The sequence below is a fragment of the Myotis brandtii genome, unplaced genomic scaffold (assembly GCF_000412655.1).
Source record: "Myotis brandtii unplaced genomic scaffold, ASM41265v1 scaffold147, whole genome shotgun sequence".
NCBI classification, from domain to species: domain Eukaryota; kingdom Metazoa; phylum Chordata; class Mammalia; order Chiroptera; family Vespertilionidae; genus Myotis; species Myotis brandtii.
The window spans coordinates 1,139,589-1,153,178 of record NW_005355292.1 but is presented as its reverse complement, the minus strand read 5'-3'; the positions used below and the strand labels follow the sequence as shown (position 1 = coordinate 1,153,178).

The 13,590-nt window shown below is 51.2% G+C and overlaps 1 protein-coding gene across 1 annotated transcript in view; it reads left to right on the top strand.

The window, feature by feature from the left end:
* The window catches only part of DSCR3 (Down syndrome critical region 3), a 24,632-nt gene that overhangs the window by 9,672 nt on the left and 1,370 nt on the right, over positions 1 to 13,590 (top strand). The window contains exons 2-7 of the mRNA XM_005861286.2: positions 3,870 to 4,013; positions 4,655 to 4,804; positions 6,697 to 6,777; positions 7,555 to 7,629; positions 12,735 to 12,885; positions 13,119 to 13,271. Coding sequence (XP_005861348.1) covers positions 3,870 to 4,013; positions 4,655 to 4,804; positions 6,697 to 6,777; positions 7,555 to 7,629; positions 12,735 to 12,885; positions 13,119 to 13,271 — 754 coding nt within the window. The remainder of the gene's footprint in view (positions 1 to 3,869; positions 4,014 to 4,654; positions 4,805 to 6,696; positions 6,778 to 7,554; positions 7,630 to 12,734; positions 12,886 to 13,118; positions 13,272 to 13,590) is intronic.

Sequence of the window (13,590 nt, the reverse complement as noted above, 5' to 3'; positions counted from 1 at the left end):
AGACAGACAGACAGACACATTGATTTGTTGTTCCACTTATGCATTCATTGGTTGATTCTTGTATGTGCCCTGACTGGGGATCCAACCCGAAACCTTGGCATCTCCAGACGACGCTCTAACCAGATGAGCTACCCGTCCAGGGCTCTGCTGGTTCTTTTAATGTCACCTTCTTGTAGGAGATGAATGTATTCCTAGACCAAGCCAACTGAGGTTTTCTATGTGACTTTGTTTAATCTACCTCTACTTTTCTCCTGCCTGTGAGACAAGCAGCTGGGGAGGTTCTCACAGTGCAGAGGCCTCGGTGCCTCCCACTGCTGCAGACAGGGCTTCCTGCTTCCTGCTCGGGGCACAGTTGTAGGATTCTCCATTGGGCTCTGCCTCCTCTGCTCCTTAAAACCTGACCAGTTTCCCCAGCGAGCCCTCACCTTCCAGAAGCTACTTCTACAGCCATGGCCTTGTTTCGGCTTCTTATTGCATGTGTACCACCCCGTCGTCACTCTTTGTGTAGCTCTTCCACCTATTTCATGGTATTTAACTGGTTTTTTGCTTGGTTAAAAATGGAGTTTGTGGTTTTGTTTCTTACTCTGTTGGATGATTTCCAGGAAGCCAGGGGAGATGCTGAGTTGATGTCAACATCTTCAAACCCAGAGTCTAATTATGGGTTTGGTATTTAATTCCCAAGAACAAGAAAGAAAAAAGTTGTGTAGTTGGTAGTGGCCTTTTACATTTAGAGAAGACACAGTTAGAAAAGGTCTCCCTTTACCACCCTCAGGGTCGTGGTTTCTGCTGAGGAAGCCAGCATGGCTGACGGCGGGGTGACGGTCGCCTCTGAATGCCCTGTTCCAGCCTCATCTTTTGGTCTGTGGTTGAAGAAGGCCGTTGGGACTTTTCTCTAGACATGGCTCCCCCAGGACAAAGACTTACATTGATTTGCAGAAGCTCTGTATGGTGTGGTTGCCTCGAAGGCCTCCCCTCGCAGAGGGGTAAGGTTTCACAGGCCAGTGGGAGCCCAGGCTGCGTGCTGGCCCACTCTGACGATAGCACAGGCCAAGGCCCTCTTCAGGGCCAAGATGCGTAGTCAAGAGCACTGGGATCTCTTACTTTGTCTTGTGTGTGCACATGTGTGGGGCTGCATCTCTCTTATCCGTGTTTCTTAATCTTTTTCATGTCAAGGGCCTCCTTGATTGAGAGGCCAAACGCTATGGCTCTTCTTCCTAAAACATCGCACGCCTGCCTGTGGCTTTGTACATAGTTTCTGGGGTTCATTGCCATCCTTAAGTCTGAGTGGCCTCTCTTGAAGTCATGGCCCTCAGGTGAAGAACCTCCACTTACTATGTTGGGGGAGGAATGGGCACTGTGTCCTCCTTGTCAAGAGTCTAGACCAGCCGTGGGCAAACTACGGCCCGCGGGCCGGATCCGGCCCGTTTGAAATGAATAAAACTAAAAAAAAAAAAGACCGTACCCTTTTATGTAATGATGTTTACTTTGAATGTATATTAGTTCACACAAACACTCCATCCATGCTTTTGTTCCGGCCCTCCGGTCCAGTTTAAGAACCCATTGTGGCCCTCGAGTCAGAAAGTTTGCCTACCCCTGGTCTAGACACAAGTCTGCGGGGAGGTTCTCCGTGATGTTCCGGTTTCCCCTAATTTATATTCAATTTCATGTAATATTCAAGTTCATTCTGTCCTCCTTTGCCAAGACTAATCAAGAATTGTATGGTATACCTAAGACTAACACAATGCCATATATCAATTATAGCTCAATTAAAAAGAAAGAAAAAGGTCGTTTTCTCATTACTGTGAGTCTTAACTTGTTGAAATATCTTAGGTTTCTAAAATTCTTGGCTCCTTGGGCTATTCTTGGACAAATTCTGTATCTTCCTTTTGTTGGTAGGAGTTGAATAGACCTGTATATTATTAGAATGTCTAATTTATCTACAAATACTTTATTAATTTTGTATTCTCTCCACTATATTCTTAATTAAAATCAAAGAATGACAAGAGAGTCCCTTGGGTCATGAAGTACTTATTCTTCTTGCTCCCAAGGTACTTCACTGCCTTGTCCTTGTTGAGCAGTAGGTTGGGGAGGTTCTCCTGGCGTCCTGGTTATCAAGTGCCAGCCAGCAGCCAACCCAGTCCCCATCCCAGGAAGCTCCCTGAGAATGTCCTGATTGAGTAGAAGCAGAACTTCCCTCAAGTGCCGTTGTGTTGTTTACTTAATAACGTTTATGAAATTATTTTGTCTCATTTTATTTCTGGGACATACCAGTGAAGTGTGTGTTGTTTTTTTAAAATATACTTTTATTGATTTCAAAGAGGAAGGGAGAGGATTAGAGAGATAGAAACATCAATGATGAGAGAGAATCATCGATCGGCTGCCTCCTGCACGCCTCCCACCCGGGATCGAGCCTGCAACCCAGACATGTGCCCTCAGCCGGAAGCGAACCTGGGACCCTTCAGTCTTCAGGCCTATGCTCTATCTACTGAGCCAAACCGGCGAGGGCTGAAGTGTGTTTTTAAAAATATACTGGTGGCTTTAAATTTTTGAAAGTTAGATTTGTTTGATTTGGGTTATACAAAACTTAATAGAATTAATTTTAATTAAATGTAAAAGTTATTTCAGAGGAATTTTCATGTACATTTGCTCATGAGCTTTTAACATTAAGAGCTGTACTCCTTGAATTCTGCTTAAAATGGAAATGCTAGTGTTTGTTTTCACTCAGACTTCAGGGCTGTGGGGTGGGGAGTGGGAAAGACACATACCCAGCACGTTTAGTACTGAGGCCCGCCTCCAGAGTTCCGCCCAAGGAGAGGACTTGGTGAAAGCTGTTTCTCTAGTGACTAGAGGAAATAGAAGGTAAACAGATGTAAACACCAGTAGAACAGGTTGGTTTTTAATGCTTTGATCTGCAGGTCATTTTTCATTTTTGCTGTTTTTCTTTTCTTTTTTTCTAGTTTTATTGTCAACTTTCTGTCATGTTACTGTTTGGCGTCAGTCGTGCTACATTTCTGAAGGTCATTTAAGAAACGCATTGTTTTGTATTTATTGTAGAATCTCTGTTCTGGGTGATGCTGTTTCATCTCCTCAACTTCCTTTTCCTCTTCATACCCCCAACCTCACCCAGAGCAAATTGAAACTGTGACGTTCTATGGACAGAAAGAAACTGCCATGAATGGAAGAATGCAGTGAATGTTCGTATTATCTTACTTGGTAGTTATCTTCAGATAAATGGAGATGATGCGAAATGGTTGTGAACCAGGGGCCTTGGCCTTGAACATTCACCAGATGACCGGATGTGGAGGGACAGGAAGCTCTCCGGTGAAAATGCCGGCTGCCTTCTGGGATGTATAGATAACCTCTAGGTCTCTCCAGGGAGGCCGGCTGGGCTGACGCTGTGTTAAATTACTCTCGCACGTGGAAGTGTGCAGTCACTTTCGTCAGCATCCTTGAGGGAGAACCTCGAGACAAGGGTTTTATTTTATTGCATTCCTTCTGAAGAGAGCGCTGCCATTCACGTGGGGGGACTCTGCCATTCGCCCCAGGCCCTTCTCTGCCCTTTTGAATTCAGACCTTTGTTGGGACTCTCCCAGCCGGAAATGAAGATGTTTCTGGAAGGCTGAGATGGGATGAGATTGGGTGCCCAGCCTGCCCTGTAATTATCAGTACCCACCCCCACCTCACCTGGACCCAGGCCCGTACTCAGGGCCCTTCCTTCTCTCCTGGCCTCCTGGTGTCTGATCTGTAATAAGTGCTTGGTCAATGTCTGCATCTTTGAACAAATTGCTGGTGAAAGAGGCCTGCTTTTGCTGATGAACAAGGTGGCTGAAGGGACCTCCTCGTTTGACTGGGGCTGCCTCCTCTCCTAGGAGATGCTCTCGGGCGTGGTGGTCATCAGTGGGAAGGACCCCGTGCAGCACCAGGGCCTCTCCCTGACCGTGGAAGGCACCGTGAACCTCCAGCTCAGCGCCAAGAGCGTGGGTGTGTTCGAAGCTTTCTACAACTCCGTGAAGGTAGGAATGCCTGGTGCACGCCATCGGTTCAGTACTCATGTTTGTGGTGGTTTTTACTTGTTGTCTGTCGGTATTTTGCAAATGGTGCAGTGATAGTCACACTTTTAATATTTACTAACCAAGCTGGAAAATAGGTCCGCTGATTCTGAATAGGTCCTTGACTGGAAGTGGCTTGCTTTATTCCTGTCAGAGAGGAGCAGGAGAGCGGTCAGGGCTGAGCCGGCCATGACCAAGGCCAGCGCTCCTCGGAGGTATGCGGTGGTCCTGCCCTCACCCTCCTCCAGTGGGACTGTCACTGTCCCTGTGCGCACGGCTGCTGCTGGATATGACGTGCTGGAAGAGCAGTGGCCATTCTTTTTGTCATTTAGGGTGGATTCCAGATTCCAGAATGTGAACTCTTTTTCTGTATTTATAGTTTCCTTTTCCTGAAGGACATATTAACTTTCATATTTGAGGGGGGAAGAGGTAAGAGGAAAGAGGGGCTCGTTAACCGCATTCCCATTCAGGACCGTCCCGTGTTTTCTACATTAGCTCTTAGAGTTTCACATCACGAGCCAGGCCCTGTCCCTCAGGGGATGAGACACAGAGACTGGGAGGCTCAGAACGTTCCCGGCGGTGGACTGAGTGGCTTCTCTTTGCAGCCGATCCAGATTATCAACAGCACCATCGAGATGGTGAAGCCGGGGAAGTTCCCCAGCGGCAAAACCGAAATTCCTTTTGAATTTCCTCTGCACGTGAAGGGGAACAAAGTTCTGTACGAGACCTACCATGGCGTGTTTGTCAACATTCAGGTGAGTTTCCCAGCATGCAGTGGTCTTCACAACTTCCTCCTGGTGGTCCTTCCACTGGAAACGTGTGGGTGGACCTAGAATGTAACCCTGCGCTTCCTGCCGTGACCGCCGTGTGCTCCATGTCCGCGTCTCGCTTCCCCGAGGCACACGTTTCCTGTGTGACCATTGTTTTCAGCAGGAGCCCGGGGGACCCACGCTGCAGCTTCTTAAAACCCCTTGTGTCCCGTGCTCTGTGCAGCCACACGGGCTGTGAAGGGCGCTTTCATTGCTGGGTAACAGATAGGCCGCCTCCTCTCGGGCACCGACCAGCTTGTCTGTTTTTATTCGCATAAACATCTCTTTGTTTAACACCCAAAGGCTACTGCTGCAGCATAGGCTGTATCCTCTATTGAACAAACCTTGTAAATGAGGGGAAGTGTATTTATGACTTCCTGTCCACCGCTGTGGTTCCGGATGTCTTTCACAGTTGCTATTGTCTCTGCATTTGGAGGCATGACTGAGAGAGAGAGAGAGAGAGGGAGGGAGGGAGGGAGGGAGAGCGAGCGCGCGCCTTCCCTTCAGTCAGTGGCAAGAAGGGTACTTTTGTGATGTCAGTCCTGCTGCGGCCCCCTTGCTTAATGAGACGAGACACGTGTTGTCTTATGTGCAAAAGGGCTGAAGTTAGGAATTTTTTGATTTAATAATAAAGTTTTAGCTGATAATTTGGTCTTGGTAGAGACCATTCCCCTGCTAGTCACCCTTTTTACAGTGAAAAGTACCCTTCCTAGGAGTCTGCTCTCAGTCTATGGGCGAGCATCTTCTTGCTTCATGCCTGTTGATGGTGTTTACTGATGGTCAAAAAAGATGGAATCTGCACCTTCTTTTGTGCCCTGCTCAAGTCTGCCCACTCTGACTCCTGCCGCTCCTACCCCCGGATCACGCTGCAGTGACGGGGAAAGATCACGATGAGGTGGAAAGAGGCAGGGCTTTGCGGACAAATCTGAGCTCGAATTACAGAACTGCGTAGAGACTCGGAGCATGGGCTCCTGCTCCGGCAGGTGTGACTCCAGAGCCCACCTCTGTGACCCCCGCAGCCTTCGTGGCCTCTCCTAGGGGTGAATGAGGTCTTGGCGTGAAGTGCTCAGTTACAGTGACAGCCTGGCATGAGGGTGTGCCACTGTATGGTCACTGAATGACTAAGTGAGTTAGTGTGACTGCCCTTGCCCTGAGAATTCTTACATTTCTATTGTTAGAACTGAGATAGTACATCTGAGCGAAACACAGTTCCTGGAACATAGCATCAGCATTTTCCTCCGCCTCCCCCTTTGTCCAACCCTCCCTGGCTTACCACCAGCTGCCTTGTATATTAATTATGCTTTCACACTTAAGAAACATTGTGACCAAAAGTTAGTGCCTGTTATTCACACCCTTTTATTTGCAAGTTATAGAAATCCAACTCAAGCTGACTTAGCCAAATAGGGATATGGATCAAAGAACTAGCGACTCCCAGGAGCGTCGAGGCCAGGTCTCCCCTGTGTGGCACAGCTGGCTGCCAGCAGGTGGCTGCGGCCCACCGTCTGCCCTTGCAGATATCACTGGCTTCTGCTCTCAGTGCCTGCTCCTCCTCACCCTCCACTCGGCCTTGCTCTGTGCTGTGGGCGGGACCCTGCACCCCTGTTCCGTGGGTCCGTCCACAGGATGGCTGTGGGAGTCGGCTGAGGAGTAACCTTAACGTGTGTTTTTAAATAGAGAAATGCCTTCATTTTGAGCATTAACTCACCCTTCTGTGTATATTGATTTCAGATACACATTTATTAGACTACGTTTCCCTGAAACACTGACTTGTCTCCTTGAACATTCTAAGATGGAAACAAATGACGCTGAATGCCGTTTTCTTCCCCGTTTCCATCCAGTACACCCTGCGCTGTGACATGAAGCGGTCGCTGCTGGCCAAAGACCTGACCAAGACCTGCGAGTTCATCGTGCACTCGGCGGTGAGCGGCCGCGGGCCCTGCCGGGCTCACTGCTCCCAGTGAGGAGTCAGCCTGTCACTGACGAGCACCCGCGTGGTGTCGCTCCCTGCGCCCGGCGTCCCCTGGGTGGTGCATGGCCTCGCATGGCGCTGCACCTGGGGGGTTTGTGCCCCGTTGAGGAGTCCCAGCAGGGGACCCACCTCTGTTAGCAGCAGTGACCACGCTGGGGGGGTCTCACCTTTGTCCTGGGGGCACTCACCTCAGCCCTCAGGCTGCACGGCAGACAGCTCAGATGGCCCAGCCTGGTGGAGCATCAGGGCCTTAACGTTCGTGGCAGACCCAGCAAGAACACACAGGGGCACGCGGGGTGGGGTGGGTCGCCCCTCCTACCACCTCCTGGTCCTCAGCAGTGACATAAGGTTCTTAACAAATGCCTTTCACGTGTCACCTTCGGGAACTGGAGCCTCCGTCCCACCAGGAGACGCCGGGGAAGTTGCCAGGAGTCCTCTGCGGCGCAGCTGGGGCTGTGCCTCGGGCATGCAAACCTCGCAGTGGCGGGCAGCGCTGGCCTCCATGTGACACCTGGTGATACAGTCATGCTCACAGCCCTGGGTCCCTGTGTCTTACACGGCGGCTGCCCCCTCTGTCCACATCCACGGTAGCCTCGTTCCCTCGTGCGTTCAGCGCCCACGTACCCTGCCTCTTGGTGCCGCCCTTCCTGTGTCTAAAGAGGGAAGAAGTCTGACCCACAGAACTCCTGGCCCTCAAGCCCTGATTGTGGTTTCCCTCCCGCTGCAGCCTCAGAAGGGGAAACTGACTCCGAGTCCCGTGGACTTCGCCATCACCCCCGAGACCTTGCAGAATGTCAAAGAGGTACGTGCTCCTCACCCCAGGCCAGCCCTGTTTTCTCAGCCCCTGGGCCCACTGGCAGGCTGTTGCCGATGGTTCCTCATTTGGCTGCCGAGGGAGATTCCTGATTATCGTCTGTACCCCAGACAGTCTGGAGTTCTACTCTGATTTCTTTTTAAACTCAGAAACTCCTTAGGAGACTCATACTTGTGGGAAGTTTCCTAGGATATATGTTTATCATTTCTTACATCTTCTCCTAGTTTTGCACTGTGGTTAGACTCTTCCCTGAGCCCAGTCCCCACCACCTGCGTGTGGCCACCTGTCTCTCCGCCTCCACGGACACAGCTGTTCTTCCTGCGCCCACCCCACAGCCTGTTGATCAGTCGGGTTGAAGGCAAGCTCGGGACGGCTCCCGAGTGAGGCTGGCCTCCTCCCTCAGAGCCACAGCGGAGCAGGGCGTGTGGTAGGCGGCACGTCCACTGACCACCTGCTTTGGAGCACAGGACTCCAGGGGCCCGTCAGACTGACCTTCTGCAGGAAGCAACCTTGTGAGGAGACTCACGGGGACAGTGGGTAGGGATGGGCCCGGCTCCACCTCTACCACCTCACCTGCCCTGAGAGCTCCCGAGGGCTGTCCCAGTCAGCCCCACTTTTTCTTAAGTTGGTTAGAATAAGTCTATGTTTCTTGTAAAGAATCTAAATCAGCGGTTCTCAACCTTCCTAATGCCGTGACCCTTTAATACAGTTCCTCATGCTGTGGTGACCCCCAATTTCATTGTTACAAATTGAACATAATTAAAGCATAGTGATTAATCACAAAAACAATATGTAATTATATATGTGTTTTCCGATGGTTTTAGGCGACCCCTGTGAAAGGGTCGTTCAACCCCCAAAGGGGTTGCGACCCACAGGTTGAGAACCGCTCATCTAAATGCTAGAAAACGTGGTAACAGCTGGAGTGAGGAACTGTGGTGAGCAGAGAGAGAAAAGCAGCCCAGTGCGGTCCCTCGTCAGCGCACCGAGCCCGACTAACAGGGTGGAACCATTCTTCCTGATTTGAAGACCATCCCATTGTGTTCCTTCCACCTCGCCCTGTGCTCTGGTAGATTGTATTGTTCCTTTTCCTGATTTATTAAGGTTGTGTTTGTTTCTTTCTGTTCTTAGTGTTGTTTGTTCCTTTTTTCTCTAACATCCTGTTTCTCCTCTCCTAGTCGTTACCCTTAAATGTTCAGATACACATGGACGTTACAAGTTTAAATAACACTGAGACTCAGCTCCGTCTGACAGAAGGCTTGTAACGTTTTTGCATTTTCTCTCCTCACTCCGCCTTGTTTGTTGTGTTTGAAATCGACGTTCCGGTTGTCATCAGTTTCATTTTTCCCAGTGTTAGTCTTTTTTGGCTTACAGACCGGTTCTTCGTCGTCGCCTGAAGTTTCACAGTCACATTCCGTAGCGTTAACTAAGTTTTACCATGGTCATTGCTCGCCATTGATGCTACTCCCTTGTGTTTTCTTCTTTTCTCAACTTTGTTCTCGTTTAGCTGGAATACATCCTGGAGTCCTTCTTTCAGAAAGGGTGGGGAGTGAGCGTGAACCCTCAAGTGGCCGGAAAACCCCTTACTTGCTCCCACACTTGAATCCTAGTCTAGGTAGAAAAGTCCAGCTCTAATGTCATTTGCCCTTAAATAGTTCGTTCCCTGGGTTTCTAGTGCCCAGTGATACTGATGACAGTCTGGTCCTCACATTGTGTGAGCTGCTGTTCCCTCTCCCTCTCCCTTATCCCTCCTCCCTACAAACTCCCAGCCTCTCCCCTCCCTGTGCTGGATCTGGCTTTAGTCTGTGTGTCTGGCATTCAGTGGTCCCCTGCACTGGGAGGCCGAGCCTGCCTTCAGTCCTGGGAATGTCTCGGATATCATTTCCTGGACGCATCCCAGAGAAGCTCTGGGCTCAGGCCCCGCTCACTGATCGCTCGTCAGTGGTATTTAGCGCTCCGGGTGGGATGCTTACTCACCACCACGATTCCTTCCTGCGCAGGACTCCTCCTCCACGCTGCCCTTTCTTCATGGCGGATGCAGCGCCATCATCCCCGCCTCCTGTGGGTGCTGTTTCCCGGGGGTAGTTCTCTCTGTAGAGTGCGTACCTCCTTTGCTTGCTCTTATTTTCCTCAAGTGTGTATTGACTCTTGGTTACTAGTTTATATTGTAGATGAGGCCCTGAGACGTATGGTCTTGTTAGGCCCTGTCCTTGGCCCAGAGAATCTGTTCTGGTTATAAACGCGCTCTGGCCGAGGAGCCGAGCTTGGAGTTATAGGGGGCGGAGGCCTGGCCCTGTAGCTTCTCTCAGGGCAGGGTGTGCGGGCAGCTTGTCTTTGGGTCGCCGGGCTCCTGCTCTGTGGCCGAAGTGCCTTGGGACATTTCTCTCCTTGCCCAGCCTGCTCTGGGCGTCTCCTGGGTGGAAAGTCCCCCATTAGGGAAGCTGCAGGCCACCTGGGCAAGTGCTAGCGTCAGAGGCTCATGAGGCCAGTTGCCCACCCTCTGGTGCGTTACCTGGGAGCCTCCCCTGGCTGCCCTGCCCCCGGGTGCCCCCCCTCTGGTCTGACGCCCGTGCCTCCTGGGCACGCTCGCTCTCAGCGCTCTGCCAGCTGTAGGCCGCAGTCCCTGAACTCTGGTGAGCGTCATCGTCAACCACAGTCTCAGAAATGCCCCCTGAGGTGGCCTTGGTGGCGGCCTCGGTGGCGCCGTGGCTCTGCCGGGGGCGGGGGAGGAGGGGGCTGTTTGGACTTGTGTGTTCATCATGCTGGGCCAGGAGAGGGCCGCTGGTGAGGCTCCTCAGCTGGATCTTGAGAGTTTTCATTGCTCATTTGCTTAAAAGAGTTTTAATGTGGTGCTACTGGTGCTTACTTTTCTAAACAAGTAGCTGCTTTTACTTTAGTTATTTTTAGAACTTGGCCTTGAATGAAGACTTTTTTCCAGCTCCCTGCCCTTCAGTCCCAGGCCTGTGCTGTCCAGTAGGACGGCCCCGGCCACAGGTGACCGCTGGTCTGAGCTGAGGCGCTGCGGGCGGAAGGTTTGGGTGCCCGAGACTCAGCCTGAGAAAGAGAACATAACGTCGTACTTTTCAAATATTGATTGTATGTGGACGTGATACTGTTTTGGATGTATTGGCTAATTTTACCTGTTTCCTTTACTTTTTAAAATGTGGCTACTGGAAACATTTAAGTTACGTATGTGGTCACATGTGTGGCTCACGTTACGTTTCTGCTGGACGGTGGTCTAACTCTGAATTATCTCCAGCGACTGGACCAGCCCGAGGCGAAGGCGCGACAGCAGTGTGGGACTCCTCATCTGTTTCCACATCATCACCCACTGGGGCCAGTCTCCTCTGCCCCCAGAGACAAGAGACAGGCCCACGGGCTCCCAGTCCAGCACGGAGGAGCACTGTTCTCTCTGCGTTTCTTGAAATAAAATAATTGTGTCAACTTTTCAAAATTGTATTACACAGAACATTTTAAGTTCTTTTTAAAAAATATATTTTTTTTGATTTTTTTTTTTTTTTTTAGAGAAAGAAACATTGATGAGAGAGAAACATGAATCAGGTGCACGCCCCCTACTGGGGAGCAAGCCCAAAACCTAGGCATGTGCCCTGACCAGGAATCAAACCTGTGACCTCCTGGGTTGACACTGGACCAGCCGGGCTTAAATTGTTTTTTTAAACTTTTTGGCGTGTGGGTGTGACTAGTTGAGTTAAATACTTCTCAGACGCTTTTGTACGTCATTTCCTCTGTGAGGAGCTTTCCCGTCTGACCTCGCCGTCAGGGTGGCGGAGGGCCTGTGCGGGGCCGCATCTGCAGGAACTCAGGCAGTCAGTTAAGTTGACAGAAGATGCAAGTACTCATCTACCTTTTCCCCATTTTGTAAAACAGGGTTCCGTGGGTTTTAACAAAATTATATTTGCTTAAAAGAGTTTTAATGTGGTGCTACTGGTGCTTATTTTTCTAAACAAGTAGCTGCTTTTACTTTAGTTATTTTTAGAGCTTGGTCTTGAATGAAGACTTTTTTCCAGCTCCCTGCCCTTCAGTCCCAGGCCTGTGCTGTCCAGTAGGACGGCCCCGGCCACAGGTGACCGCTGGTCTGAGCTGAGGCGCTGCGGGCGGAAAGTTTGGGTGCCCGAGACTCAGCCTGAGAAAGAGAACATAACGTCGTACTTTTCAAATATTGATCGTATGTGGACGTGATACTGTTTTGGATGTATTGGCTAATTTTACCTGTTTCCTTTACTTTTTAAAATGTGGCTACTGGAAACATTTAAGTTACGTATGTGGTCACATGTGTGGCTCACGTTACGTTTCTGCTGGACGGTGGTCTAACTCTGAATTATCTCCAGCGACTGGACCAGCCCGAGGCGAAGGCGCGACAGCAGTGTGGGACTCCTCATCTGTTTCCACATCATCACCCACTGGGGCCAGTCTCCTCTGCCCCCAGAGACAAGAGACAGGCCCACGGGCTCCCAGTCAAGCACGGAGGAGCACTGTTCTCTCTGCGTTTCTTGAAATAAAATAATTGTGTCAACTTTTCAAAATTGTATTACACAGAACATTTTAAGTTCTTTTTAAAAAATATATTTTTATTGATTTTTTTTTTTTTTTTAGAGAAAGAAACATTGATGAGAGAGAAACATGAATCAGGTGCACGCCCCCTACTGGGGAGCAAGCCCAAAACCTAGGCATGTGCCCTGACCAGGAATCGAACCTGTGACCTCCTGGGTTGACACTAGACCAGCCGGGCTTAAATTATTTTTTTAAACTTTTTGGCGTGTGGGTGTGACTAGTTTAGTTAAATACTTCTCAGACGCTTTTGTACGTCATTTCCTCTGTGAGGATCTTTCCCGTCTGACCTTGCAGTCAGGGTGGCGGAGGGCCTGTGCGGGGCCGTGCGGGGCCGCATCTGCAGGAACTCAGGCAGTCAGTTAAGTTGACAGAAGATGCAAGTACTCGTCTACCTTTTCCCCATTTTGTAAAACAGGGTCCCGTGGGTCTTAACAAAATTATCCATCTTTGTTTCCCGTTGTTGTTTATCCTAAATGACTGGAGTCATTTCCAGTCCTGACGCCCTTGTCTTCGTCCTGTGTTAGAGAGCCTTGCTCCCCAAGTTCCTGGTCCGAGGACATCTGAACTCGACCAACTGCGTCATCACGCAGCCGCTCACGGGCGAGCTGGTGGTGGAGAGCTCGGAGGCCGCCGTCCGGAGCATCGAGCTGCAGCTGGTCCGCGTGGAGACCTGTGGTGAGGGCCCTGCGCTGCCTCCTGCCGGGAGCCTCGGGGGGGAAGGGGGAGGGGGGGGTCCAGTGATGGACGGAGGACGGGCTGTGAGGGAGGGGACTCTCGGGAACCCTGGCGAGTGGGGAGTGGGGAGTGCGTCCACGCAGGTTCTCATGGTCACAGGGCGTCCTGATCGCTGTGGGAAGCTCGTTGGACGGTCCTGCTTTCTGACCACATGGTGCTCGCCCCTCCCCCAGGGTGTGCAGAAGGCTATGCCCGGGACGCCACAGAGATTCAGAACATTCAGATCGCCGACGGGGACGTTTGCCGGGGCCTCTCGGTGCCCATATACATGGTCTTCCCCCGGCTGTTCACCTGCCCCACACTGGAGACCACCAACTTCAAAGTGGGTGAGTGCCAGCTCCCAGCCCTCAGTCCTGAGATGGGCGTGGCCCACAGAAGGGACTGCCCGTGCCCGGGACAGACACGCGGTCTGCTCGGGTCAGGCACAGCTCAGAGCGCTAGTCCTTCCGTCACTCCACGGAGCTCACAGAGCTGCCATGCTGGGGCGGGGGTCCATCACCAGCAGTCCCAGCTCTTGAGGGCACTGCCTTGTCACCCAGGGAAACGCCAGCAGCCACGTTGGTGTGGGCCAGGGCAGGGGACGGTGTGGGCCAGGGCAGGGGACAGTGTGGGCCAGGGCAGGGAATGGTGGGGCCAGGGCAGGGG